Source organism: Salvelinus namaycush, chromosome 16 (assembly GCF_016432855.1).
Source record: "Salvelinus namaycush isolate Seneca chromosome 16, SaNama_1.0, whole genome shotgun sequence".
In the NCBI taxonomy this organism is placed as follows: domain Eukaryota; kingdom Metazoa; phylum Chordata; class Actinopteri; order Salmoniformes; family Salmonidae; genus Salvelinus; species Salvelinus namaycush.
Window position 1 is genome coordinate 32908238 of NC_052322.1, and position 27500 is coordinate 32935737.

At 51.4% G+C, this 27500-nt stretch overlaps 1 protein-coding gene across 1 annotated transcript in view; it reads left to right on the top strand.

Moving 5' to 3' along the window:
• nkain4 (sodium/potassium transporting ATPase interacting 4) overlaps positions 1-27500 on the top strand; it is a 109036-nt gene that overhangs the window by 72452 nt on the left and 9084 nt on the right. The window contains exon 5 of the mRNA XM_039010190.1: positions 21082-21142. Coding sequence (XP_038866118.1) covers positions 21082-21142 — 61 coding nt within the window. The remainder of the gene's footprint in view (positions 1-21081; positions 21143-27500) is intronic.

The following is a 27500-nucleotide window of genomic DNA, read 5'->3' on the forward strand; positions in this document are numbered from 1 at the left end:
GTAGTGGAGGGGGGTGTGATACAGTCCAGTGGGGGGTCAAATACAGTCTCAGTTGAGGGATAGTGTAGGGGGTGTACAGTCTCATGGGGGGATAGTGTAGGGGGGGGATACAGTCTCAGTGGGGGGTGAATACAGTCTCAGTGGGGGGATAGTGTAGGGGGGTGATACAGTCTCAGTGGGGGATAGTGTAGGGGGGTGATACAGTCTCAGTGGGGGGATGAGTGTAGGGGGTGATACAGTCTCAGTGGGGGGATAGTGTAGAGGGGTGATACAGTCTCAGTGGGGGAAGTGTAGGGGGGTGATACAGTCTCAGTGGGGGGATAGTGTAGGGGGGTGATACAGTCTCAGTGGGGGATAGTGTAGGGGGTGTATACAGTCTCAGTGGGGGGATAGGTGAGGGGGGTGATACAGTCTCAGGGGTGGGATAGTGTAGGGGGTGATACAGTCTCAGGGGGGATAGTGTTAGGGGGTATACAGTCTCAGTGGGGGATAGTGTAGGGGGTGATGATACAGTCTCAGTGGGGGGATAGTGTAGGGGGGTGATACAGTCTCAGTGGGGGATAGTGTAGGGGGGATACGCTCAGGGGGGGGTGATACAGTCTCATGGGGGATAGTGTAGGGGGGTGATACAGTCTCAGTGGGGGATAGTGTAGGGGTGATACAGTCTCAGTGGGGGGATAGTGTAGGGGGGTGTGGATTACAGTCTCAGTGGGGGGATAGTGTAGGGGGGTGATACAGTCTCAGTGGGGGGATAGTGTAGGGGGTGATACAGTCTCAGTGGGGGATAGTGTAGGGGGTGATACAGTCTCAGTGGGGGGATAGTGTAGGGGTGTTACAGTCTCAGTGGGGATACAGTCTCAGTGGGGGGATAGTGTAGGGGGGTGATACAGTCTCAGTGGGGGATAGTGAGGGGGGTGATACAGTCTCAGTGGGGGGTAATACAGTCTCAGTGGGGGATAGTGTAGGGGGGTGATACAGTCTCAGTGGGGGGATAGTGTAGGGGGGTGATACAGTCTCAGTGGGGGGATAGTGTAGGGGGGTGATACAGTCTCAGTGGGGGGATAGTGTAGGGGGTGATACAGTCTCAGTGGGGGGAAAGTGTAGGGGGTGATACAGTCTCAGTGGGGGGGTAAATACAGTCTCAGTGGGGGATAGTGTAGGGGGGTGATACAGTCTCAGTGGGGGGATAGTGTAGGGGGTGATACAGTCTCAGTGGGGGGATAGTGTAGGGGGGTGATACAGTCTCAGTGGGGGGATAGTGTAGGGGGGTGATACAGTCTCAGGGGGGGGATAGTGTAGGGGGTGATACAGTCTCAGTGGGGGGATAGTGTAGGGGGGTGATCAGTCTCAGTGGGGGATAGTGTAGGGGTGATACAGTCTCAGTGGGGGGATAGTGTAGGGGGTGATACAGTCTCAGTGGGGGGGTGATACAGTCTCAGGGGGGATAGTGTAGGGGGTGATACAGTCTCAGTGGGGGATAGTGTAGGGGGTGATACAGTTCAGTGGGGGGGTAATACAGTCTCAGTGGGGGATAGTGTAGGGGGGTGATACAGTCTCAGTGGGGGGTAGTGTAGGGGTGATACGTCTCAGGGGGGGTGATACAGTCTCAGTGGGGGGATAGTGTAGGGGGTGATACAGTCTCAGTGGGGGTATGTAGGGGGGTGATACAGTCTCAGTGGGGGGATGTGTAGGGGGTGATAAGTCTCAGTGTGGGGGATAGTGTAGGGGGGGTGATACAGTCTCAGGGGGGGAAGGTGTAGGGGTGATACAGTCTCAGTGGGGGATAGGTAGGGGGGTGTTACAGTCTCAGGGGGGGATAGTGTATGGGGGGGATACAGTCTCAGTGGGGGTATAGTGTAGGGGGGTGATCAGTCTCAGTGGGGGGATAGTGTAGGGGGTGATACAGTCTCAGTGGGGGATAGTGTAGGAGGGTGATACAGTCTCAGTGGGGGATAGTGTAGGGGTGATAAAGTTCAGTGGGGGGGTAGATAGGGGGGGATACAGTCTCAGTGGGGGGATATGTAGGGGGTGTGATACAGTCTCAGTGGGGGATAGTGTAGGGGGTGATACAGTCTCAGTGGGGGATAGGTAGGGGGGTGATACAGTCTCAGTGGGGGATAGTGTAGGGGGGTGATACAGTCCTCAGTGGGGGGATAGTGTAGGGGGTAATACATCTCAGTGGGGGATAGTGTAGGGGGGTGATACAGTCTCAGTGGGGGATAGTGTAGGGGGGTGATACAGTCTCAGTGGGGGGGTGTACAGTCTCAGTGGGGGGATAGTGTAGGGGGTGATACAGTCTCAGTGGGGGGATAGTGTAGGGGGGTGATACAGTCTCAGTGGGGGGATAGTGTAGGGGGTGATACAGCTCTCGTGGGGGGATAGTGTAGGGGGGTGTATACAGTCTCAGTGGGGGACAGTGTAGGGGGGGTGTACAGTCTCAGGGGGGATAGTGTAGGGGGTGATACAGTCTCAGTGGGGGGACAGTGTAGGGGGTGATACAGTCTCAGTGGGGGGATAGTGAAGGGGGGTAATTCAGTCTCAGTGGGGGGGTAATACAGTCTCAGTGGGGATAGTGTAGGGGGTTACAGTCTCATTGGGGGGAAGTGAGGGGGTGATAGTCTCTGGGGGTAGTGTAGGGGTGATACAGTCTCAGAGGGGGATAGTGTAGGGGGTGATACAGTCTCAGTGGGGGGATAGTGTAGGGGGGTGATACAGTCTCAGTGGGGGATAGTGTAGGGGGTGATACAGTCTCAGTGGGGGGATAGTGTAGGGGGTGATACAGTCTCAGTGGGTGGTAATAGGGGGGTGATACAGTCTCAGTGGGGGTGGATAGTGTAGGGGGGGGATACAGTCTCAGTGGGGGGATAGTGTAGGGGGGTGATACAGTCTCAGTGGGGGGATTAGTGTAGGGGGGTGATACAGTCTCAGTGGGGGGATAGTGTAGGGGGGTGTATACAGTCTCAGTGGGGGGGGGACAGTGTACAGGGGGAGTGTTACAGTCTCAGTGGGGGATAGTGTAGGGGGTGATACAGTCTCAGTGGGGGGACTAGTGTAGGGGGGTGATACAGTCTCAGTGGGGGGATAGTGAAGGGGTTTAATACAGTCTCAGTGGGGGGATAGTGTAGGGGGGTGTACAGTCTCAGTGGGGGGATAGTGTAGTGGGGTGATACAGTCTCAGTGGGGGATAGTGTAGGGGGTGATACAGTCTCAGTGGGGGGATAGTGTAGGGGGTTATACTGTCTCAGTGGGGGGACAGTGTAGGGGGGTGATACAGTCTCAGTGGGGGACAGTGTAGGGGGTGATACAGTCTCAGTGGGGGATAGTGTAGGGGTGATACAGTCTCAGTGGGGGGGTGATACAGTCTCAAGGGGGTATAGTGTAGGGGGGTGATACAGTCTCAGTGGGGGGATAGTGTAGGGGGTGATACAGTCTCAGTGGGGGATAGTGTAGGGGGGTGATACAGTCTCAGTGGGGGGATAGTGTAGGGGTGATACAGTCTCAGCGGGGGACAGTGTAGGGGGTGATACAGTCTCAGTGGGGGGATAGTGTAGGGGGGTGTTACAGTCTCAGTGGGGGGACAGGTAGGGGGGGGTGTTACAGTCTCGTGGGGGGATAGTGTAGGGGGTGATACAGTCTCAGTGGGGGGACAGTGTAGGGGGGTGATACAGTCTCAGTGGGGGGATAGTGAAGGGGGTGATACAGTCTCAGTGGGGGGATAGTGTAGGGGGGTGATTACGTCTCAGTGGGGGGATGGTGTAGGGGGGTGATACAGTCTCAGTGGGGGGATAGTGTAGGGGTGATACAGTCTCAGTGGGGTAGTGTAGGGGGTTATACAGTCTCAGTGGGGGGACAGTGTAGGGGGGTGATACAGTCTCAGTGGGGGACAGTGTAGGGGGTGATACAGTCTCAGTGTGGGGATAGTGTAGGGGGTGATACAGTCTCAGTGGGGGGGTGATACAGTCTCAATGGGGGTATAGTGTAGGGGGTGATACAGTCTCATTGGGGGGATAGTGTAGGGGGGTGATACAGTCTCATGGGGGGGTAGTGTAGGGGGGTGATACAGTCTCAGTGGGGGATAGTGTAGGGGGGTGTACAGTCTCAGTGGGGGGATATGTGTAGGGGGTGATACAGTCTCAGTGTGGGGGTAGTGTAGGGGTGATACAGTCTCAGTGGGGGGATAGTGTAGGGGGTGATACAGTCTCAGTGGGGGGTAATACAGTCTCAGTGGGGGATAGTGTAGGGGGTGATACAGTCTCAGTGGGGGATAGTGGAGGGGGGTGATACAGTCTCAGTTGGGGGGTAATACAGTCTCAGTTGGGGGATAGTGTAGGGGGGTGATACAGTCTCAGTGGGGGGATAGTGTAGGGGGGTGGATACGGTCTCAGTGGGGGGGTATACAGTCTCAGTGGGGGGATAGTGTAGGGGGGTGATACAGTCTCAGTGGGGGGATAGTGTAGGGGGGTGATACAGTCTCAGTGGGGGGATTGTGTAGGGGGGTGATAGAGTCTCAGTGGGGGGATAGTTGGGGGGTGATACAGTCTCAGCGGGGGGACAGTGTAGGGGGTGATACAGTCTCAGTGGGGGGATGTGTAGGGGGGTGTTACAGTCTCACGTGGGGGGACAGTGTAGGGGGGGGGTGTTACAGTCTCAGTGGGGGGATAGTGTAGGGGGTGATACAGTCTCAGTGGGGGGACAGTGTAGGGGGGTGATACAGTCTCAGTGGGGGGATAGTGAGGGGGTGATACAGTCTCAGTGGGGGGATAGGTAGGGGGTGATACAGTCTCATGGGGGGATGTGTAGGGGTGATAGTCTATGGGGGGATAGTGTAGGGGGTGATACAGTCTCAGTGGGGGGTAGTGTAGGGGGTTATACCGTCTCAGTGGGGGACAGTGTAGGGGGTGATACAGTCTCAGTGGGGGACAGTGTAGGGGGGTGATACAGTTCAGTGGGGGATAGTGTAGGGGGGTGATACAGTCTCAGTGGGGGGGTGATACAGTCTCAATGGGGGTATAGTGTAGGGGGTGATACAGTCTCATGGGGGATAGTGTAGGGGGGTGATACAGTTCCGTCGGGGGGATAGTGTAGGGGGGGTGATACAGTCTCAGGGGGGGGATAGTGTAGGGGGGTGATACAGTCTCAGTGGGGGGTAGTGTAGGGGGTGATACAGTCTCAGTGGGGGATAGTGTAGGGGGTGATACAGTCTCAGTGGGGGATAGTGTAGGGGGTGATACAGTCTCAGTGGGGGGGAATACGTCTCAGTGGGGGATAGTGTAGGGGGTTATACAGTCTCAGTGGGGGGATAGTGGAGGGGGTGATACAGTCTCAGTGGGGGGGTTATACAGTCTCAGTTGGGGGATAGTGTAGGGGGGGTGATACAGTCTCAGTGGGGATAGTGTAGGGGGGTGATACAGTCTCAGTGGGGGATAGTGTAGGGGGGTGATACAGTCTCAGTGGGGGGATAGTGTAGGGGGGTGATACAGTCTCAGGGGGGCAGTGTAGGGTGATACAGTCTCAGTGGGGGGTAATACAGTCTCAGTGGGGGGATAGTGAGGGGGGTGATACAGTCTCAGTGGGGGGATAGTGTAGGGGGGTGATACAGTCCAGTGGGGGGATAGTGTAGGGGGGGTGATACAGTCTCAGTGGGGGGATAGTGTAGGGGGGTGATACAGTCCCAGCGGGGGGACAGTGTAGGGGGTGATACAGTCTCAGTGGGGGGATAGTGTATGGGGGTGATACAGTCTCAGTGGGGGGATAGTGAGGGGGTGATACAGTCTCAGTGGGGGGTAGTGTAGGGGGTGATACAGTCTCAGTGGGGGGTAATCAGTCTGTGGGGGGATAGTGTAGGGGGGTGATACAGTCTCAGTGGGGGGATAGTGAGGGGGGTGATACAGTCTCAGTGGGGGGTATCAGTCCAGTTGGGGGATAGTGTAGGGGGGTGATACAGTCTCAGTGGGGGGATAGTGTAGGGGGTGATACGGTCTCAGTGGGGGGGTAATACAGTCAGTGGGGGGATAGTGTAGGGGGGTGATACAGTCTCAGTGGGGGATAGTGTAGGGGGGTGATACAGTCTCAGTGGGGGGATTGTGTAGGGGGTATATAGAGTCTCAGTGGGGGGATAGTGTAGGGGGTGATACAGTCTCAGCGGGGGGACAGGTAGGGGGTGATACAGTCTCAGTGGGGGGATAGTGTAGGGGGGTGTTACAGTCTCAGTGGGGGGATAGTGTAGGGGGGGTCAGTCTCAGTTGGGGGTATAGTGTAGGGGGTGATACAGTCTCAGTGGGGGATAGTGTAGGAGGGTGATAGTCTCAGTGGGGGGATAGTGTAGGAGTGTGATACAGTCTCAGTGGGGGGATAGTGTGGGGGTGATACAGTCTCAGTGGGGGATAGCATAGGGGGGGGTGATACAGTCTCAGTGGGGGGATAGTGTAGGGGGGTGATACAGTCTCAGTGGGGGGATAGTGTAGGGGGTGATACAGTCTCAGTGGGGGATAGCGTAGTAGGGGGGTGATACAGTTCAGTGGGGGGATAGCGTAGGGGGGTGATACAGTCTCAGTGGGGGATAGTGTAGGGGGGTAATACAGTCTCAGTGGGGGGATAGTGTAGGGGGGTGATACAGTCTCAGTGGGGGGAAAGTGTAAGGGTGATACAGGTTCAGGGGGGCGGGTGATACAGTCTCAGTGGGGGGTATAGTGTAGGGGGGTGATACAGTCTCAGTGGGGGGATAGTGTAGGGGGGTGATACAGTTCAGTGGGGGGACAGTGTAGGGGTGTGACAGACTCAGTGGGGGGATAGTGTAGGGGGGGTGTTACAGTCTCATGGGGGGGACAGTGTAGGGGGGGTGTTACAGTCTCAGTGGGGGATAGTGTAGGGGGTGATAAAGTCTCAGTGGGGGGACAGTGTAGGGGGGTGATACAGTCTCAGTGGGGGGATAGTGAAGGGGGGTAATACAGTCTCAGTGGTGGGGGTAATACAGTCTCAGTGGGGGGATATGTAGGGGGTGTTACAGTCTCAGTGGGGGGATAGTGTAGGGGGGTGATAGTCTCAGTGGGGGAAAGGGGGTGATAGCTCAGGGGGGGATAGTGTAGGGGGTGATACAGTCTCATGGGGGATAGTGTAGGGGGGTGATACAGTCTCAGTGGGGGATAGTGTAGGGGGGTGATACAGTCTCAGTGGGGGGATAGTGTAGGGGGTATACAGTCTCAGTGGGGGGATAGCATATGGGGGTGATACAGTCTCAGTGGGGATAGTGTAGGGGTGAGGTGATCAGTCTCAGTGGGGGGATAGTGTAGGGGGGTGATACAGTCTCAGTGGGGGGATAGGTAGGGGGGTGATTACAGTCTCAGTGGGGGATAGGTAGGGGGGTGATACAGTCTCAGTGGGGGATAGTGTAGGGGGGTATACAGTCTCAGTGGGGGATAGTGTAGGGGGTGATACAGTCTCAGTGGGGGGATGTGTAGGGGGTAGTACAGTCTCAGTGGGGGGGTGATACAGTCTCAGTGGGGGGATAGTGTAGGGGGGTGTTACAGTCTCATGGGGGGATAGTGTAGGGGGGTGGTGATACAGTCTCAGTGGGGGGACAGTGTAGGGGGTGATACAGCTCAGTGGGGGATAGTGTAGGGGGGGTGTTACAGTCTCAGTGGGGGATACAGTGTAGGGGGGTGTAACAGTCTCAGTGGGGGATAGTGTAGGGGGTGATACAGTCTCAGTGGGGGGAAGTGTAGGGGGGTGATACAGTCTCAGTGGGGGATGTGAGGGGGGTAATCCAGTTAGTAGGGGGGTGATACAGTCTCAGTGGGGGGATAGTGTAGGGGGTGATACAGTCTCAGTGGGGATAGTGTAGGGGGGTGATACAGTCTCAGTGGGGGGATAGTGTAGGGGGTGATACAGTCTCAGGGGTGGGATAGTGTAGGGGGTGATACAGTCTCAGTGGGGGATAGTGTAGGGGGGTGATACAGTCTCAGTGGGGGGAAAGTGTAGAGGGGTGATACAGTCTCAGTGGGGGAAGTGTAGAGGGGGTGATACCGTCTCAGTGGGGGGATAGTGTAGGGGGGTGATACAGTCTCAGTGGGGGGATAGTGTAGGGGGGTGATACAGTCTCAGTGGGGGATAGTGTAGGGGGTGATACAGTCAGTGGGGGGGTTAATACAGTCTCAGTGGGGGGGATGTAGGGGGGTGATACAGTCTCAGTGTGGGGATAGTGTAGGGGGGTGATACAGTCTCAGTGGGGGGATGTGTAGGGGGGATAAGTCTCAGTGGGGGGACAGTGATACAGCTCAGTGGGGGATAGTGTAGGGGGTGATACAGTCTCAGTGGGGGGTAGTGTAGGGGGTGATACAGTCTCAGTGGGGGGATAGTGTAGGGGGTGATACAGTCTCAGTGGGGGGATAGTGTAGGGGGTGATACAGTCTCAGTGTAGGGGTGTAAGTTTCAGTGGGGGATAGGTAGGGGGTGATACAGTCTCAGTGGGGGGATAGTGTAGGGGGGTGATACAGTCTCAGTGGGGGGATAGTGTAGGGGGTGGATACAGTCTCAGTGGGGGGAGAGGTAGGGGGTGATACAGTCTCAGGGGGGATAGTGTAGGGGGGGTGATACAGTCTCAGTGGGGGGATAGTGTAGGGGGTGATACAGTCTCAGTGGGGGGAAGTGTAGGGGGGTGATACAGTTCAGTGTAAGGGGTGATACAGTCTAGTGGGGGGATAGTGTAGGGGGTGATACAGTCTCAGTGGGGGGGGGGGGGGGGTGATACAGTCTCAGTGGGGTATAGTGTAGGGGGGTGATACAGTCTCATGGGGGATAGTGTAGGGGGGTGATACAGTCTCAGTGGGGGGATAGTGTAGGGGGGGTGATACAGTCTCAGTGGGGGGATAGTGTAGGGCGGTGTTACAGTCTCAGTGGGGGATAGGTAGGGGGTGATACAGTCTCAGTGGGGGGATAGTGGTAGGGGGGTGATACAGTCTCAGTGGGGGATAGGTAGGGGGTGATACAGTCTCAGTGGTGGGATAGTGAGGGGGTGATACAGTCTCAGTGGGGGGGGTAATACAGTCTAAGTGGGGGGATAGTGTAGGGGGGTGATACAGTCTCAGTGGGGGGATAGTGTAGGGGGGTGATACGTCTCAGTGGAGAGGTAATACAGTCTCAGTGGGGGGATAGGGTAGGGGGGTGATACAGTCTCAGTGGGGGGATAGTGTAGGGGGGTGATACAGTCTCAGTGGGGGGATTGGTAGGGGGGTGATAAGTCTCAGTGTGGGGGATGTGTAGGGGGTGATACAGTCTCAGCGGGGGAAGTGTAGGGGGTGATACAGTCTCAGTGGGGGGATAGTGTAGGGGGGTGTACAGTCTCAGTGGGGGGACAGTGTAGGGGGGTGTTCAGTCTCAGTGGGGGGATAGTGTAGGGGGTGATACAGTCTCAGTGGGGGACAGTGTAGGGGGTGAACAGTCTCAGTGGGGGGTAGTGAAGGGGGTGATACAGTCTCAGTGGGGGGATAGTGTAGGGGGGTGAAACAGTCTCAGTGGGGGGATAGTGTAGGAGGTGATACAGTCTCAGTGGGGGGACAGTGTAGGGGTAATACAGTCTCAGTGAAGGGACAGTGTAGGGGGTATACAGTTCATGGGGGGAAGTGTAGGGGTGATACAGTCTCAGTGGGGGACAGTGTAGGGGGGTGATACAGTCTCAGTGGGGGATAGTGTAGGGGGGTGATACAGTCTCAGTGGGGTGGTGATACAGTCTCAATGGGGATAGTGTAGGGGGGTGATACAGTCTAGTGGGGGGGATAGTGTAGGGGGTGATACAGTCTCAGTGGGGGATAGTGTAGGGGGGTGATACGGTCTCAGTGGGGGGATAGTGTAGGGGGGGGTGATACGTCTCAGTGGGGGATAGTGTAGGGTGGTATACAGTCTCAGTGGGGGGATAGTGTAGGGGGTGATACAGTCTCAGTGGGGGGATAGTGTAGGGGTGTGATAAGTCTCGTGGTGGGGGGTAATACAGTCTCAGTGGGGGATAGTGTAGGGGGGTGATACAGTCTCAGTGGGGGGATAGTGGAGGGGGGTGATACAGGCTCAGTGGGGGGGGTATACAGTTCAGTGGGGGATAGTGTGGGGGGGTGATACAGTCTCAGTGGGGGGATAGTGTAGGGGGTGATACGAGTCTCAGTGGGGGGTAATACAGTCTCAGTGGGGGGATAGTGTAGGGGGGTGATACAGTCTCAGTGGGGGGATAGTGTAGGGGGGTGATACAGTCTCAGTGGGGGGATAGTGTAGGGGGTGATACAGTCTCAGTGGGGGGATAGTGTAGGGGGGTGATACAGTCTCAGCGGGGGGACAGTGTAAGGGGGTGATACAGTCTCAGTGGGGGGATAGTGTAGGGGGGTGACTTTACAGTCTCAGTGGGGGGACAGTGTAGGGGGGAGGTGTTACAGTCTCAGTGGGGGGATAGTGTAGGGGGTGATACAGTCTCAGCGGGGGGACAGTGTAGGGGGGTGATACAGTCTCAGTGGGGGGATAGTGAGGGGGGTGATACAGTCTCAATGGGGGGAAGTGTAGGGGGGTGTATACAGTCTCAGTGGGGGGATGGTTGTGTAGTGTCGATCACCAGTCTCAGTGGGGGATAGGGGATAAGTAGGGGTGATACAGATCTCAGTGGGAGATATGGAGAGTTAAGAGAATAGCTCCCCCACTGAGACTGTATCACCCCCCTACACTATCCCCCCACTGAGACTGTATTACCCCCCCACTGAGACTGTATCACCCCTACACTATCCCCCCACTGAGACTGTATCACCCCCTACACTACCCCCCACTGAGACTGTATCACCCCCTACACTATCCCCCCACTGAGACTGTATCACCCCCCTACACTATCCCCCCACTGAGACTGTATCACCCCCCCTACACTATCCCCCACTGAGACTGTATCACCCCCCTACACTATCCCCCCAATGAGACTGTATCACCCCCCCTACACTATACCCCCATTGAGACTGTATCACCCCCCCACTGAGACTGTATCACCCCCTACACTATCCCCCACTGAGACTGTATCACCCCCCTACACTGTCCCACACGTCCCCCCACTGAGACTGTATCACCCACCCCCCTACACTGTCCCCCCACTGAGACTGTATAACCCCCTACACTATCCCCCCACTGAGACTGTATCACCCCCTACACTATCCCCCCACTGAGACTGTATCACCCCCCTACACCATCCCCCCACTGAGACTGTATCACCCCCCCTACACTATCCCCCCACTGAGACTGTATCACCCCCCTTCACTATCCCCCCACTGAGACTGTATCACCCCCCTACACTGTCCCCCCACTGAGACTGTATCACCCCCTACACTATCCCCCCACTGAGACTGTAACACCCCCCCCCTACACTGTCCCCCCACTGAGACTGTAACACCCCCCCTACACTATCCCCCCACTGAGACTGTATCACCCCCTACACTGTCCCCCCGCTGAGACTGTATCACCCCCCTACACTATCCCCCCACTGAGACTGTATCACCCCCCCTACACTATCCCCCCACTGAGACTGTATCACCCCCCTACACTATCCCCCCAATGAGACTGTATCACCCCCCTGCACTATACCCCCATTGAGACTGTATCACCCCCCCACTGAGACTGTATCACCCCCTACACTATCCCCCACTGAGACTGTATCACCCCCCTACACTGTCCCCCACTGAGACTGTATCACCCCCCTACACTGTCCCCCCACTGAGACTGTATAACCCCCTACACTATCCCCCCACTGAGACTGTATCACCCCCTACACTATCCCCCCACTGAGACTGTATCACCCCACTACACCATCCCCCCACTGAGACTGTATCACCCCCCCTACACTATCCCCCCACTGAGACTGTATCACCCCCCTTCACTATCCCCCCACTGAGACTGTATCACCCCCCTACACTGTCCCCCCACTGAGACTGTATCACCCCCTACACTATCCCCCCACTGAGACTGTAACACCTCCCCCCTACACTGTCCCCCCACTGAGACTGTAACACCCACCCTACACTATCCCCCCACTGAGACTGTATCACCCCCTACACTGTCCCCCCGCTGAGACTGTATCACCCCCCTACACTATCCCCCCACTGAGACTCTATCACCCCCCTACACAATCCCCCCACTGAGACTGTATCACCCCCCTACACTATCCCCCCACTGAGACTGTATCACCCCCCTACACTATCCCCCCACTGAGACTGTATTACCCCCCCACTGAGACCGTATCACCCCCCTACACTATCCCCCCACTGAGACTGTATCACCCCCCCTACACTATCCCCCAACTGAGACTGTATTACCCCCCCACTGAGACTGTATCACCCCCCTCCACTATCCCCCCACTGAGACTGTATCACCCCCCTACACTATCCCCCCACTGAGACTGTATTACCCCCCCACTGAGACTGTATCACCCCCTACACTATCCCCCCACTGAGACTGTATCACCCCCTACACTATCCCCCCACTGAGACTGTATCACCCCCTACACTATCCCCCCACTGAGACTGTATCACCCCCCTACACTATCCCCCCACTGAGACTGTATCACCCCCCTACACTATCCCCCCACTGAGACTGTATCACCCCCCTACACTATCCCCCCAATGAGACTGTATCACCCACCTACACTATACCCCCATTGAGACTGTATCACCCCCCCACTGAGACTGTATCACCCCCTACACTATCCCCCACTGAGACTGTATCACCCCCCTACACTGTCCCCCCACTGAGACTGTATCACCCCCCTACACTGTCCCCCCACTGAGACTGTATAACCCCCTACACTATCCCCCCACTGAGACTGTATCACCCCCTACACTATCCCCCCACTGAGACTGTATCACCCCCCTACACCATCCCCCCACTGAGACTGTATCACCCCCCCTACACTATCCCCCCACTGAGACTGTATCACCCCCCTTCACTATCCCCCCACTGAGACTGTATCACCCCCCTACACTGTCCCCCCACTGAGACTGTATCACCCCCTACACTATCCCCCCACTGAGACTGTAACACCCCCCCCCTACACTGTCCCCCCACTGAGACTGTAACACCCCCCCTACACTATCCCCCCACTGAGACTGTATCACCCCCTACACTGTCCCCCCGCTGAGACTGTATCACCCCCCTACACTATCCCCCCACTGAGACTCTATCACCCCCCTACACAATCCCCCCACTGAGACTGTATCACCCCCCTACACTATCCCCCCACTGAGACTGTATCACCCCCCTACACTATCCCCCCACTGAGACTGTATTACCCCCCCACTGAGACTGTATCACCCCCCTACACTATCCCCCCACTGAGACTGTATTACCCCCCTACACTATCCCCCCACTTAGACTGTATTCCCCCCCCCACTGAGACTGTATCACCCCCTACACTATCCCCCCACTGAGACTGTATCACCCCCTACACTATCCCCCCACTGAGACTGTATCACCCCCCTACACTATCCCCCCACTGAGACTGTATCACCCCCCTACGCTATCCCCCCACTGAGACTGTATCACCCCCCTACACTATCCCCCCACTGAGACTGTATCACCCCCCCTACACTATCCCCCCACTGAGACTGTATCACCCCCCTACACTATCCCCCCAATGAGACTGTATCACCCCCCTACACTATACCCCCACTGAGACTGTATCACCCCCCCCCCCCACTGAGACTGTATCACCCCCCCCCACCACCCCCCCCCCCCACTGAGACTGTATCACCCCCTACACTATCCCCCCACTGAGACTGTATCACCCCTTACACTGAGACTGTATCACCCCCTACACTGTCCCCCCACTGAGACTGTATCATCCCCCTACACTATCCCCCCACTGAGACTGTATCACCCCCCCTACACTATCCCCCCACTGAGACTGTATCACCCCCCTACGCTATCCCCCCACTGAGACTGTATCACCCCCCTACACTATCCCCCCACTGAGACTGTATCACCCCCCTACACTATCCCCCCACTGAGACTGTATCACCCCCTACACTATTCCCCCACTGAGACTTAATCACCCCTTACACTGAGACTGTATCACCCCCTACACTATCCCCCCACTGAGACTGTATCACCCCCTACACTATCCCCCCACTGAGACTGTATCACCCCCCTACACTATCCCCCCACTGAGACTGTATCACCCTCCTACACTATCCCCCCACTGAGACTGTATCACTGTCCCCCCACTGAGACTGTATCACCCCCTACACTATCCCCCCACTGAGACTGTATCACCCCCCTACACTATCCCCCCACTGAGACTGTATCACCCCCCTACACTATCCCCCCACTGAGACTGTATTACCCCCCCACTTAGACTGTATCACCCCCTACACTATCCCCCCACTGAGACTGTATCACCCCCCTACACTATCCCCCCACTGAGACTGTATCAACCCCCCCTACACTATCCCCCCACTGAGACTGTATCACCCCCCTACACTGTCCCCCCACTGAGACTGTATCACCCCCTTACACTGTCCCCCCACTGAGACTGTATCACCCCCCTACACTATCCCCCCACTGAGACTGTATCACCCCCTACACTATCCCCCCGCTGAGACTGTATCACCCCCTACACTATCCCCCCACTGAGACTATCACCCCCCTACACTATCCCCCCACTGAGACTGTAACACCGCCCTACACTATCCCCCCACTGAGACTGTATTACCCCCCCACTGAGACTGTATTACCCCCCTTCACTATCCCCCCACTGAGACTGTATCACCCCCCTACACTGTCCCCCCACTGAGACTGTATCACCCCCTACACTATCCCCCCACTGAGACTGTAACACCCCCCCTACACTGTCCCCCCACTGAGACTGTAACACCCCCCCTACACTATCCCCCCACTGAGTCTGTATCACCCCCTACACTGTCCCCCCACTGAGACTGTATCACCCCCCTACACTATCCCCCCACTGAGACTGTATCACCCCCCTACACTATCCCCCCACTGAGACTGTATCACCCCCCCACTGAGACTGTATCACCCCCCTACACTATCCCCCCACTGAGACTGTATCACCCCCCTACACTATCCCCCCACTGAGACTGTATTACCCCCCTACACTATCCCCCCACTGAGACTGTATCACCCCCCTACGCTATCCCCCCACTGAGACTGTATCACCCCCCTACGCTATCCCCCCACTGAGACTGTATCACCCCCCTACACTATCCCCCCACTGAGACTGTATCACCCCCCTACACTATCCCCCCACTGAGACTGTATCACCCCCCTATGCTATCCCCCCACTGAGACTGTATCACCCCCCTACACTATCCCCCCACTGAGACTGTATCACCCTCCTACACTATCCCCCCACTGAGACTGTATCACCCCCCTACACTATACCCCCACTGAGACTGTATCACCCCCCTACACTATCCCCCCACTGAGACTGTATCACCCCCCTACACTATCCCCCCACTGAGACTGTATCACCCCCCTACACTATCCCCCCACTGAGACTGTATCACCCCCCCACTGAGACTGTTTCACCCCCCCACACACATTGTATCAATTCCCTTATACTATCCCCCCACAGAGACTCTGTATTTGCTGACTGTGTTATTTGCTGAGCCCTCCAGACATAGACACTCTAATCAGGGCAATTCAAGCAAATCAAACACACACACACCATTGATACAAATCAACCAGTGTCTGGCATCCTGCTGCAAACACCATTGTGTGTGACCCAGGCTTTATATGATGTTAATTCCCTGCTACTCTAACGGCTGGCCTGCCTGTGAAAAACCTGGTCTCAGAGCATTTTTTATTATTCTGTATGTAAATCTGAGACTCTATTTAGTATAATATGTTTTGTTTCGTATCATATGTATTAGCTGGCTAACGTTGGCTAACGTTAGCTAGACTAGGGGTTAGGGTTAAATTTGGGATTAAGTTTAGGAGTTAGGTTAAAAGGTTAGGGTTAGGGGAAGGGTTAGATGAAAGGGTTAGGGGAAGTGTTAGCTAAAAGGGTTGAGGTTAGGAGCACGGTTAGCTAACATGCTAAGTAGTTGCAATGTAGCTAAAAAGTAGTAAGTAGTTGAAAAGTTGATAATTAGCTAAAGTTGTCCGTGATGAGATTCAAACTTGCAACCTTTGGGTTGCTAGACGTTCGCATTATATGCCTACCCACCCGACCAACCACCCTACATTCGTTTTTACCTTAAGTAACCATCTGTCTTATGTAACCATCTGCAACATTTATTTTGAGTGTCCCGGATTTACATTTACTATGTTACATCTAGTCTGAGACCAGACTGCTGTGAGAGGTAATTAGCCACTTCAGACATAGAAAGAAGGTAGGATGGGACTCACTACTCTCTCTTAAAACTCATTTAGCCTGTACACACACACTCCTTTCACAGCATGTTGTTTTGTACTAATGGTGTCTGAGGTGTGAGTTTACAGTAGGACTAGTTACAGTAGTCATATGACCCTTATAAAATCGTCAACATAACAAACAGTTGGTCAAACCGCTGCCTGCAAACAGTGCACACCAGTAGTGAACCCCATCCTGTGGCCCCATCACGCACACGCACGCACAGTCAGTCAGTCAGTCAGTCAGTCAGTCAGTCAGTCAGTCAGTCAGTCAGTCAGTCAGTCAGTCAGTCAGTCAGTCAGTCAGTCAGTCAGTCAGTCAGTCACTCACTCACTCACTCACTCACTCACTCACTCACTCACTCACTCACTCACTCACTCACTCACTCACTCACTCACTCACTCACTCACTCACTCACTCACTCACTCACTCACTCACTCACTCACTCACCGGTTGCACAGTGTGTGTTTTGAGGGCATTTTGCCCGATGCTGGTTTAATTGGCATGGCAGGATGCCAGTCATTGGGATAGAGTCTGTCTGTCTCTCTGTCTGAGTCCCAGTGTGTGTGTTTCTCAGAAAAGATCACAGCCATCTGCCAACAATGCAGCATATTATCATATTGACAGGCTGCTGAGGCCAGAAATAGTCTTACTGGCTTGGTTATCTAGTTACCAGCTTGTTTAGGTGCATGGTGTCTTCAAGTGGGCTCCCGAGTGGAACAGCGGTCTAAGGCACTGCATCTCAGTGCAAGAGGCGTCACTACAGTCCCTTGTTTGAATCCTGGCTGAATCACGTCCGGACGTGATTGGGAGTCCCATAAGGCGGGCCATAATTGGCCCAGCGTTGTCCGGGGTAGGCCATTATCGTAAATAAGAATTTGTTCTTTACTGACTTGCCTAGTTAAATAAAGGTTAGATTTTAAAAAGTGTTTGTTTTCTGAGGAAATGTCTCTGGATATGAAGCTAATTTGTGTACAGAACAACACATTCTGTAGAGGAATAGAGATGAGAGTTTGAGGAATAGAGATGAGAAATTTAGAGACATTTTTAGATTAAGTGGGTTAACTCTCTCTGTGTTCTAACTCTGTGTGTTCTAACTCTGTGTGTGTTCAAACTCTGTGTGTTCTAACTCTGTGTGTGTTCAAACTCTCTGTGTGTGTTCAAACTCTCTGTGTGTGTTCTAACTCTCTGTGTGTGTTCTAACTCTGTGTGTTCTAACTCTCTCTGTGTGTTCAAACTCTCTTTGTATGTTCTAACTCTCTCTGTGTGTTTTATCTTTCTGTGTGTTCAAACTCTCTGTGTGTGTTCTAATTATATGGGTTCTAACTCTTTGTGTGTTCTAACCCTCTGTGTATGTGTTCTAATTATCTGGGTTCTAACTCTCTCTGTGTTCTAACACTGTGTGTGTTCTGACTCTGTGTTCTAAATCTCTGTGTGTTCTAATCCTCTGTGTGTTCTTATTCTCTGTGTGTTCTAATCATCTGTGTGTTCTAACTCTTGTGTATGTTCTAATTATCTGTTCCAACTCTGTGTGTTCCAACTCTCTGTGTGTTCTAACCCTCTGTGTGTTCTAACCACTTGTGCGTGTTCTGACTCTGTGTGTGTTCTGACTCTGTCTGTGTTCTAATTATCTGTGTGTTCTAACCCTCTGTGTGTTCTAACCCTCTGTGTGTTCTAACCACTTGTGTGTGTTCTGACTCTGTGTGTGTTCTAATTCTCTGTGTGTTCTAATTCTCTGTATGTGTTCGGACTCTGTGTGTGTTCTGACTCTGTGTGTGTTCCAATTATTTCTGTGTGTTCTAATTGTGTGTGTTCTAACGCTCTGTGTGTGTTCTAACCCTCTGTGTGTGTGTTCTAATTATTTGGGTTCTAACTCTCTCTGTGTTCTAACACTGTGTGTGTTCTGACTCTGTGTGTTCTAAATCTCTGTGTGTTCTAACTCTGTGTGTGTTTTAACACTGTGTGTGTTCTGACTCTGTGTGCGTTCTGACTCTGTGTGCGTTCTGACTCAGTATGCGTTCTAACTCTGTATGCGTTCTAACTCTGTGTGCGTTCTAACGCTCTGTGTGCTCTAACGCTCTGTGTGTTCCAACGCTCTGTGTGTTCTGAACCTCTGTGTGCTCTAACTCAGTGTGCGTTCTAACGCTCTGTGTGCGTTCTAACTCTGTGCGCATTCTAACACTGTGCTCGTTCTAACTCTGTGCACGTTCTAACTTTTTGTGCTTTCGAACTCTGTGTGTTCTAATGCTCTTTGTGTTCTAACTTTGTGTGTTCTAACTCTGTGTGTTCTAACTCTGTGTGTTCTAACTCTCTTTGTGTGTTTTAACTCTCTCTGTATGTTCTAACAAACTCTCTGTGTGTGTTCAAACTCTCTGTTTGTTATATCTCTCTGTGTGTTCAAACTCTCTGTGTGTGTTCTAATTATATGGGTTCTAACTCTTTGTGTGTTCTAACCCTCTGTGTGTGTTCTAATCCTCTGTGTGTTCTTATTCTCTGTGTGTTCTAATCATCTGTGTGTTCTAACTCTTGTGTATGTTCTAATTATCTGTTCTAACTCTGTGTGTTCCAACTCTGTGTGTGTTCTAATTATCTGTGTGTTCTAACCCTCTGTGTGTTCTAACCCTCTGTGTGTTCTAACCACTTGTGCGTGTTCTGACTCTGTGTGTGTTCTGACTCTGTGTGTGTTCTAATTATTTCTGTGTGTTCTAATTGTGTGTGTTCTAACGCTCTGTGTGTGTTCTAACGCTCTGTGTGTGTTCTATCCTGCTGTGTGTGTTCTAACCCTCTGTGTGTGTTCTAATTATCTGTGTTCTAACTCTCTCTGTGTTCTAACACTGTGTGTGTTCTGACTCTGTGTGTTCTAATTCTCTGTGTGTTCTGACTCTGTGTGTGTTCTGACTCTGTGTGTGTTCTAATTATTTCTGTGTGTTCTAGTTGTGTGTGTTCTAACGCTCTGTGTGTGTTCTATCCCACTGTGTGTGTTCTAACCCTCTGTGTGTGTTCTAATTATCTGTGTTCTAACTCTCTCTGTGTTCTAACACTGTGTGTGTTCTGACTCTGTGTGTTCTAATTCTCTGTGTGTTCTGACTCTGTGTGTGTTCTGACTCTGTGTGTGTTCTAATTATTTCTGTGTGTTCTAATTGTGTGTGTTCTAACGCTCTGTGTGTGTTCTAACGCTCTGTGTGTGTTCTAACGCTCTGTGTGTGTTCTATCCCTCTGTGTGTGTGTGTTCTAATTATCTGTGTTCTAACTCTCTGTGTTCTAACACTGTGTGTATTCTGACTGTGTGTTCTAATTCTCTGTGTGTTCTGACTCTGTGTGTGTTCTGACTGTGTGTGTTTTCTAATTATTTCTGTGTGTTCTAGTTGTGTGTGTTCTAACGCTCTGTGTGTGTGTTCTAACCCTCTGTGTGTGTTCTAATTATTTCTGTGTGTTGTAATTGTGTGTGTTCTAACGCTTTGTGTGTGTTCTAACCCCCTGTGTGTGTTCTAACCCTCTGTGTGTGTTCTAATTATCTGGGTTCTAACTCTCTGTGTTCTGACTGTGTGTTCTAATGCTCTGTGTGTTCTAATTCTCTGTGTGTTCTGACTCTGTGTGTGTTCTGACTCTGTGTGTTCTAATTCTCTGTGTGTGTTCTGACTGTGTTTGTTCTGACTCTGTGTGTGTTCTGACTCTGTGTGTTCTAATTCTCTGTGTGTTCTAACACTGTGTGTGTTTTGACTCTGTATGCATTCTAACTCTGTGTGCGTTCTAACTCTGTGTGCGTTCTAACTCTGTGTGCGTTCTGACCCTCTGTGCGTTCTGACCCTCTGTGCGTTCTAACTCTGTGTGCGTTCTGACCCTCTGTGCGTTCTGACCCTCTGTGCGTTCTAACTCTGTGCGCGTTCTAACTCTGCGCGCCCTAACCCTCTGCGCGCCTTCTAACCCTCTGCGCGCCTTCTAACCCTCTGTGCGCATTCTAACCCTCTGTGTGCGTTCTAACCCTCTGCGCGTTCTAACCGTCTGTGCGCGTTCTAACTCTGCGCGCCTTCTAACCCTCTGCGCGCGTTCTAACCCTCTGCGTGCGTTCTAACCCTCTGCGCGTTCTAACCGTCTGTGCGCGTTCTAACTCTGTGCGCGTTCTAACTCTGTGCACGTTCTAACTTTTTGTGCTTTCGAACTGTCTTTGTGTTCTAACGCTCTGTGTCTTCTAACGCTCGTTGTGTTCTAACGCTCTGTGTGTTCTAACTCAGTGTGCGTTCTGACCCTCTGTGCGTTCTAACCCTCTGTGCGCGATCTAACTCTGTGCACATTCTAACTGTTTGTGCTTTCGAACTCTCTGTGTGTTCTAACGCTGTGTGCGTTCTAACGCTGTGCGCGTTCTAACTCTGTGCGCGTTCTAACTGTGTGCATTCTAATGCTGTGTGCGTTCTAACGCTGTGCGCGTTCTAACTGTGTGCGTTCTAACGCTGTGCGCGTTCTAACGCTGTGCGCGTTCTAACTGTGTGCATTCTAATGCTGTGCGCGTTCTAATGCTCTGCGCATTCTAACTCTGTGCGCGTTCTAACTCTCTGTGTGCGTTCTAACTCTCTGTGTGTTCTAACTCTGTGCGCGTTCTAACTATCTGTGTGTTCTAACTCTCTGTGTGTTCTAACTCTGTGCGCGTTCTAACTATCTGTGTGTTCTAACGCTCTGTGTGTGTGTATGTGTTTGTGTGTTCGCAGCTCCTGGGCTTCGTGTATGCCTGTTACGTCGTCAGCGCCATCACTGAAGAGGAAGACAGCTGTGAGTACTACATCTTAACTTGACACCCACACTATCTCAATTCAGTTTCAATTGAAGGGCTTTATTGGCATGGGAAACATATGTTAACATTGCCAAAGCAAGTGAAGTAGATAGTAAACAAAAGTGAAATATACAATAAAAATTAACAGTAAACACTACACTCACAGAAGTCCCAGAAAAATAAAGACATTTCAAATGTCATATGTCTATATACAGTGTTGTAACGATGTGCAAATGGTTATAGTACAAAAGGGAAAATAAATAAACATAAATATGGGTTGTATTTACAATGGTGTCTGTTCTTCACTGGTTGCCCTTTTCTTGTGGCAACAGGTCACAAATCTTGCTGCTGTGATGGCACACCTTGGTATTTCACCCAGTAGATATGGGAGTTTATCAAAATTGGGTTTGTTTTCAAATTCTTTGTGGATCTGTGTAATCTGAGAGAAATATGTGTCTCTAATATGGTTATACATTTGGCAGGGGGTTAGGAATTGCAGCTCAGTTTCCACCTCATTTTTTGGGCAGTGTGCACATAGCCTGTCTTCTCTTGAGAGCCAGATCTGCCTACGGCAGCCTCTCTCAATAGCAAGGCTATGCTCACTGAGTCTGTACATAGTCAAAGCTTTCCTTAAATTTGGGTCAATCACAGTGGTCAGGTATTCTGCCTGTGTACTCTCTGTTTAGGGCCAAATAGCATTCTAGTTTGCTCTGTTTATTTTTGTTAATTCTTTCCAATGTATCAAGTAATTATCTTTTTGTTTTCTCATGATTTGTTTGTGTCTAATTGTGTTGCTGTCCTGGGGCTCTGTGGGGTCTGTTTGTGTTTGTGAACAGAGCCCCAGGACCAGCTTGCTTAGGGGACTCTTCTCCAGGTTCATCTCTCTGTAGGTGATCGCTTTGTTATGGAAGGTTTGGGAATCGCTTCCTTTTAGGTGGTTGTAGTATTTAACGACTCTTATCTGGATTTTGATAATTAGCAGGTATCGGCCTATTTCTGCTCTGCATGCATTATTTGATGTTTTACGTTGTACACTGAGGATATTTTTGCAGAATTCTGCATACAGTCTCAATTTGATGTTTGTCCCATTTAGTGAATTCTTGGTTGATGAGCTGACCCCAGACCTCACAACCATAAAGGGCAATGGGTTCTATAACTAATTCAAGTATTTTTAGCCAGATCCTAATTGGTATGTCAAATTTTATGTTCCTTTTGATGGCATAGAAGGCCCTTCTTGCCTTGTCTCTCAGCTCGTTCACAGCTTTGGGGAAGTTACCTGTGGCACTGATGTTTAGGCCGAGGTATGTATCGTTTTTTGTGTCCTCTAGGGCAACGGTGTCTAGATGGAATTTGTATTTCTGGTTCTGGTGACTGGACCTTTTTTGGAACACCAATATTTTTGTCTTACTGAGATTTACTGTTAGGGCCCAGGTCTGTCAGAATCTGTGCTGCTGTAGGCCCTCCTTGGTTGGTGACAGAAGCACCAGATCATCAGCAAACAGTAGACATTTGACTTCAGATTCTAGTAGGGTGAGTCCGGGTGCAGCAGACTGTTCTAGTGCCCTCGCCAATTCGTTGATATATATGTTGAAGTGGGTGGGGCTTAAACTGCATCCCTTAAGCTGCGTTCCTCTCACCTCACGGCCCTGTGGAAAGAAATGTGTGTGTTTTTTTCACACTTGTTGTTTGTGTACATGGATTTTATAATGTCGTATGTTTTTCCCCCAACACCACTTTCCATCAATTTGTATAGCAGACCTTCATGCCAAATTGAGTCAAAAGCTTTTTTGAAATCAACAAAGCATGAGAAGACTTTGCCTTTGGTTTGGTTTGTTTGTTTGTCAACTGGGTGTGCAGGGTGAATACGTGGTCTGTCGTACAATAATTTGTTAAAAAGACAATTTGACATTTGCTCAGTACATTGTTAATCTGGCAATGGCAATGGCAAGACAGGAGATTTTTTAAATGTTTTATTTTAATTTAACCTTTATTTAACTAGGGAAGTCAGTTAAGAACAAATTCTTATTTACAATGACGGCCTACCCCAGCCAAACCTGGACGACGCTGGGCCAATTGTGTGCCGCCCTATGGGACTCCCAATCACAGCCGGATGTGGAGATGAGGAATAGGAGATGAGAGGGGGGCCTGTAGCTAATTAAAACTTCCCTCAATCCCTCCTCCACCTTGTCTGCCCCTCCCTTCCTCCCCTACCAGCTGTTCTCCATCACTCTGTCTCCCCATCCAACCATTTCATTCTCTCCCTCACACCCTTGACCCAATTTTCTTTCCCTGTAGTGTCCTCACATTTTCATCGCCTCTTCTCCCCAGCTGTCAGTTATCATGGTGGTAGTCGGGGGTTGGTAGTGTGAAAAACAGTGTGTTTTTGTCATCTGCAGACCAGTTCTGCTCCCACCCACCACTGCTATGTATCCATATTTTCTAGAAGTGCCTACATAAATATACTATAAATATACTAATATATATATATACTGATCAAAAATCTAAACACTATATATATATATTTTATGAACAAAAATAAAAACTATATATATATACTGAACACAAATATAAACTTTATATATATATATATATATATATACACACACCGTTGAAGTCGGAAGTTTACATACACCTTAGCCAAATACATTTAAACTCAGTTTTTCACAATTCCTGACATTTAATCCTAGTAAAAATTCCCTGTCTTAGGTCAGTTGGGATCACCACTTTATTTTAAGAATGTGAAATGTCAGAATAATAGTAGAGAGAATGATTAATTTCAGCTTTTATTTCTTTCATCACATTCCCAGTGGGTCAGAAAATTACATACACTCAATTAGTATTTGGTAGCATTGCCTTTAAATTGTTTAACTTGGGTCAAACATTTCAGGTAGCCTTCCACAAGCTTCCCACAATAAGCTGGGTGAATTTTGGCCCATTCATCCTGACAGAGCTGGTGTAACTGAGATGGTTTGTAGGCCTCCTTGCTCGCACACACTTTTTCAGTTCTGCCCATAGTTTTTCTATGGGATTGAGGTCAGGGCTTTGTGATGGCCACTCCAATACCTTGACTGTGTTGTCCTTAAGCCATTTTGCCACAACTTTGGAAGTATGCTTGGGGTCATTGTCCATTTGGAAGACCCATTTGTGACCAAGCTTTAACTTCCTGACTGATGTCTTGAGATGTTGCTTCAATATATCCACATAATTTTCCAGCAAAGCACCCCCACAACATGATGCTGCCACCCCTGTGCTTCACGGTTGGGATGGTGTTCTTCGGCTTGCAAGCCTCCCGCTTTTTCCTCCAAACATAATGATGGTCATTATGGCCAAATAGTTATATTTTTGTTTCATCAGACCAGAGGACATTTCTCCAAAAAGTACAGTCTTTGTCCCCATGTGCAGTTGCAAACCGTAGTCTGGCTTTTTTATGGCAGTTTGGAGCAGTGGCTTCTTCCTTGCTGAGCGGCCTTTCAGGTTATGTCTATAGGACTCGTTTTACTGTGGATATAGATACTTTTGTACCTGTTTCCTCCAGCATCTTAACAAGGTTCTTTGCTGTTGTTCTGGGATTGATTTGCACTTTTCGCACCAAAGTGCGTTCATCTCTAGGAGACAGAACGCGTCTCCTTCCTGAGCTGTATGACGGCTGCGTGGTCCCATGGTGTTTATACTTGCGTATTATTGTTTGTACAGATGATCGTGGTACCTTCAGGTGTTTGGAAATTGCTCCCAAGGATGAACCAGACTTGTGGAGGTCTACAATTTGTTTTCTGAGGTCTTAGATGACTTCTTTTGATTTTCCCATGATGTCAAGCAAGGAGGCACTGAGTTTGAAGGTAGGCCTTGAAATACATCCACAGGTACACCTCCAATTGACTCAAATGATGTCAATTAGCCTATCAGTATATATATATACTGAGCAAAAATATAAACACAACATGCAACATTTTCAAAGATTTTACTGAGTTACAGTTCATAGATGGAAATCAGTCAATTGAAATAAAAATCTTAGGCCCTAATCAATGGATATCACACCGCAGGTGAAGAAGACCGATGTGGAGGTTCTGGGCTGGCGTGGTTACACATGGTCTGCAGTTGTTAGGCCGGTTGGATGTACGGCCAAATTATCTAAAACAACATTGGTAGGCTTATGGTTGAGAAATGAACATTCAATTATCTGGCAACAGCTCTGTTGGAAATTCCTGCAGTCAGCATGCCAATTGCACGCTCCCTCAACTCTGTGGCATTGTGTTGTGTAACAAAACTGCACATTTTAGAATGGCCTTTTATTGTCCACAGCACAAGGTGCACCTGTGTAAAGATCATGCTATTTAATCAGCTTCTTGATATGCCACACCTTTCAGGTGGATGGATTATCTTGGCAAATGAGAAATGCTTACTAACAGGGATGTAAACAAATGTGTCCACAACATTTGAGAGAAATAAGCTTTTTGTGCATATGGAAAATGTCTGGGATGTTTTATTTCAGCTCATGAAGCATGTTACGTTTTATATTTTTGTTCAGTATAGTTGGCTCATACAGGGGGGGTTGAAGGGAGACATTTAGACACAGGAAATTGGTGAAGGGTGTGGAGAAAAAGGGAAAGATGAAAGAGAAGAGGTAGAGAGGGAGTGAGAAGAGGTAGAGAGAGAGGGAGTGAGAAGAGGTAGAGAGAGAGGGAGTGAGAAGAGGTATAGAGAGGGAGTGAGAAGAGGTAGAGAGAGAGGGAGTGAGAAGAGGTAGAGGTAGGGAGTGAGGAGGTAGAGGTAGGGAGTGAGGAGGTAGAGGTAGGGAGTGAGAAGAGGTAGGGAGTGAGAAGAGGTAGGGAGTGAGAAGAGGTAGGGAGTGAGAAGAGGTAGAGGTAGGGAGAGAGAAGAGGAGGTAGAGGTAGGGAGTGAGGGAGAAGAGGAGGTAGAGGTAGGGAGTGAGGGAGAAGAGGAGGTAGAGGTAGGGAGTGAGGGAGAAGAGGTAGAGGTAGGGAGGGAGGGAGAATAGGTAGAGGGTGGGATGGAGAAGAGGAGGTAGAGGTAGGGAGGGAGGGAGAAGAGGAGGTAGAGGTAGGGAGGGAGGGAGAAGAGGTAGAGGGAGGGAGGGAGGGAGAAGAGGTAGAGGTAGGGAGGGAGGGAGAAGAGGTAGGGAAGGAGAAGAGGTAGGGAGAGAGAAGAGGTAGAGGTAGGGAGTGAGAAGAGGTAGAGGTAGGGAGTGAGGAGGTAGAGGTAGGGAGTGAGGAGGTAGAGGTAGGGAGTGAGAAGAGGTAGAGGTAGGGAGTGAGAAGAGGTAGATGGAGGGAGGGAGGGAGGGAGGGAGGGAGGGAGGGAGGGAGGGAGGGAGGGAGACGAGGAAGAGGTAGAGGGAGGGAGGGAGGGAGACGAGGTAGAGGGAGGGAGGGAGGGAGGGAGGGAGGGAGGGAGGGAGGGAGGGAGGGAGGGAGGGAGGGAGGGAGGGGAGCTAGAGGGAGGGAGGGAGGGAGGGAGGGAGGGAGGGAGGGAGGGAGCTAGAGGGAGGGAGGGAGAAGAGGTAGGGAGGGAGAAGAGGTAGGGGAGGAGGAGGAGGGAGGGAGGGAGGGAGGGAGGGAGGGAGAAGAGGTAGAGAGAGGGAGAGGGAGCTAGAGGGAGGGAGGGAGCTAGAGGGAGGGAGGGAGAAGAGGTAGGGAGTGAGAAGAGGTAGAGAGGGAGGGAGGGAGGGAGGGAGGGAGGGAGGGAGGGAGGGAGGGAGGGAGGGAGGGAGGGAGGGAGGGAGGGAGGGAGGGAGGGAGGGAGGGAGGGAGGGAGGGAGGGAGGGAGGGAGGAGAGGTAGAGAGAGGGAGAAGAGGTAGAGAGAGGGAGAGGGAGTGAGAAGCGGTAGCGAGGGAGAAGAGGCAGAGAGAGAGGGAGGGAGAAGAGGTAGAGAGAGAGAGGGAGGGAGAAGAGGTAGAGAGAGAGAGGGAGGGAGAAGAGGTAGAGGGAGGGAGGGAGAAGAGGTAGAGAGAGAGAGAGGGAGGGAGAAGAGGTAGAGAGAGAGAGAGAGAGGGAGGGAGAAGAGGTAGAGAGAGAGAGAGAGAGGGAGGGAGAAGAGGTAGAGAGAGAGAGAGGCACACATCTGAAGAACAGCTCATGGTTGCAGTGACCTCATAGCCTCGAGGTCAGAGGTCACATCGAGGGTTAACCAATCAGGTGGCAGAAAACATTTAAGTGTGGTGACAGTGGTTAATAGAATGCACATTTCCAACGGTTGTACACACAAGTTTAGTGAGTGAAAAGACATTTTGAAAGAAAGAGTGTGTGTGTTTGGGGCGGTTGGTGTGGAAGTACAATCAACTCTTCTTTGGTGGAGGTCACATACCAGAGATTCAGTGGCTGTGAATGTTTAGTGTCGCC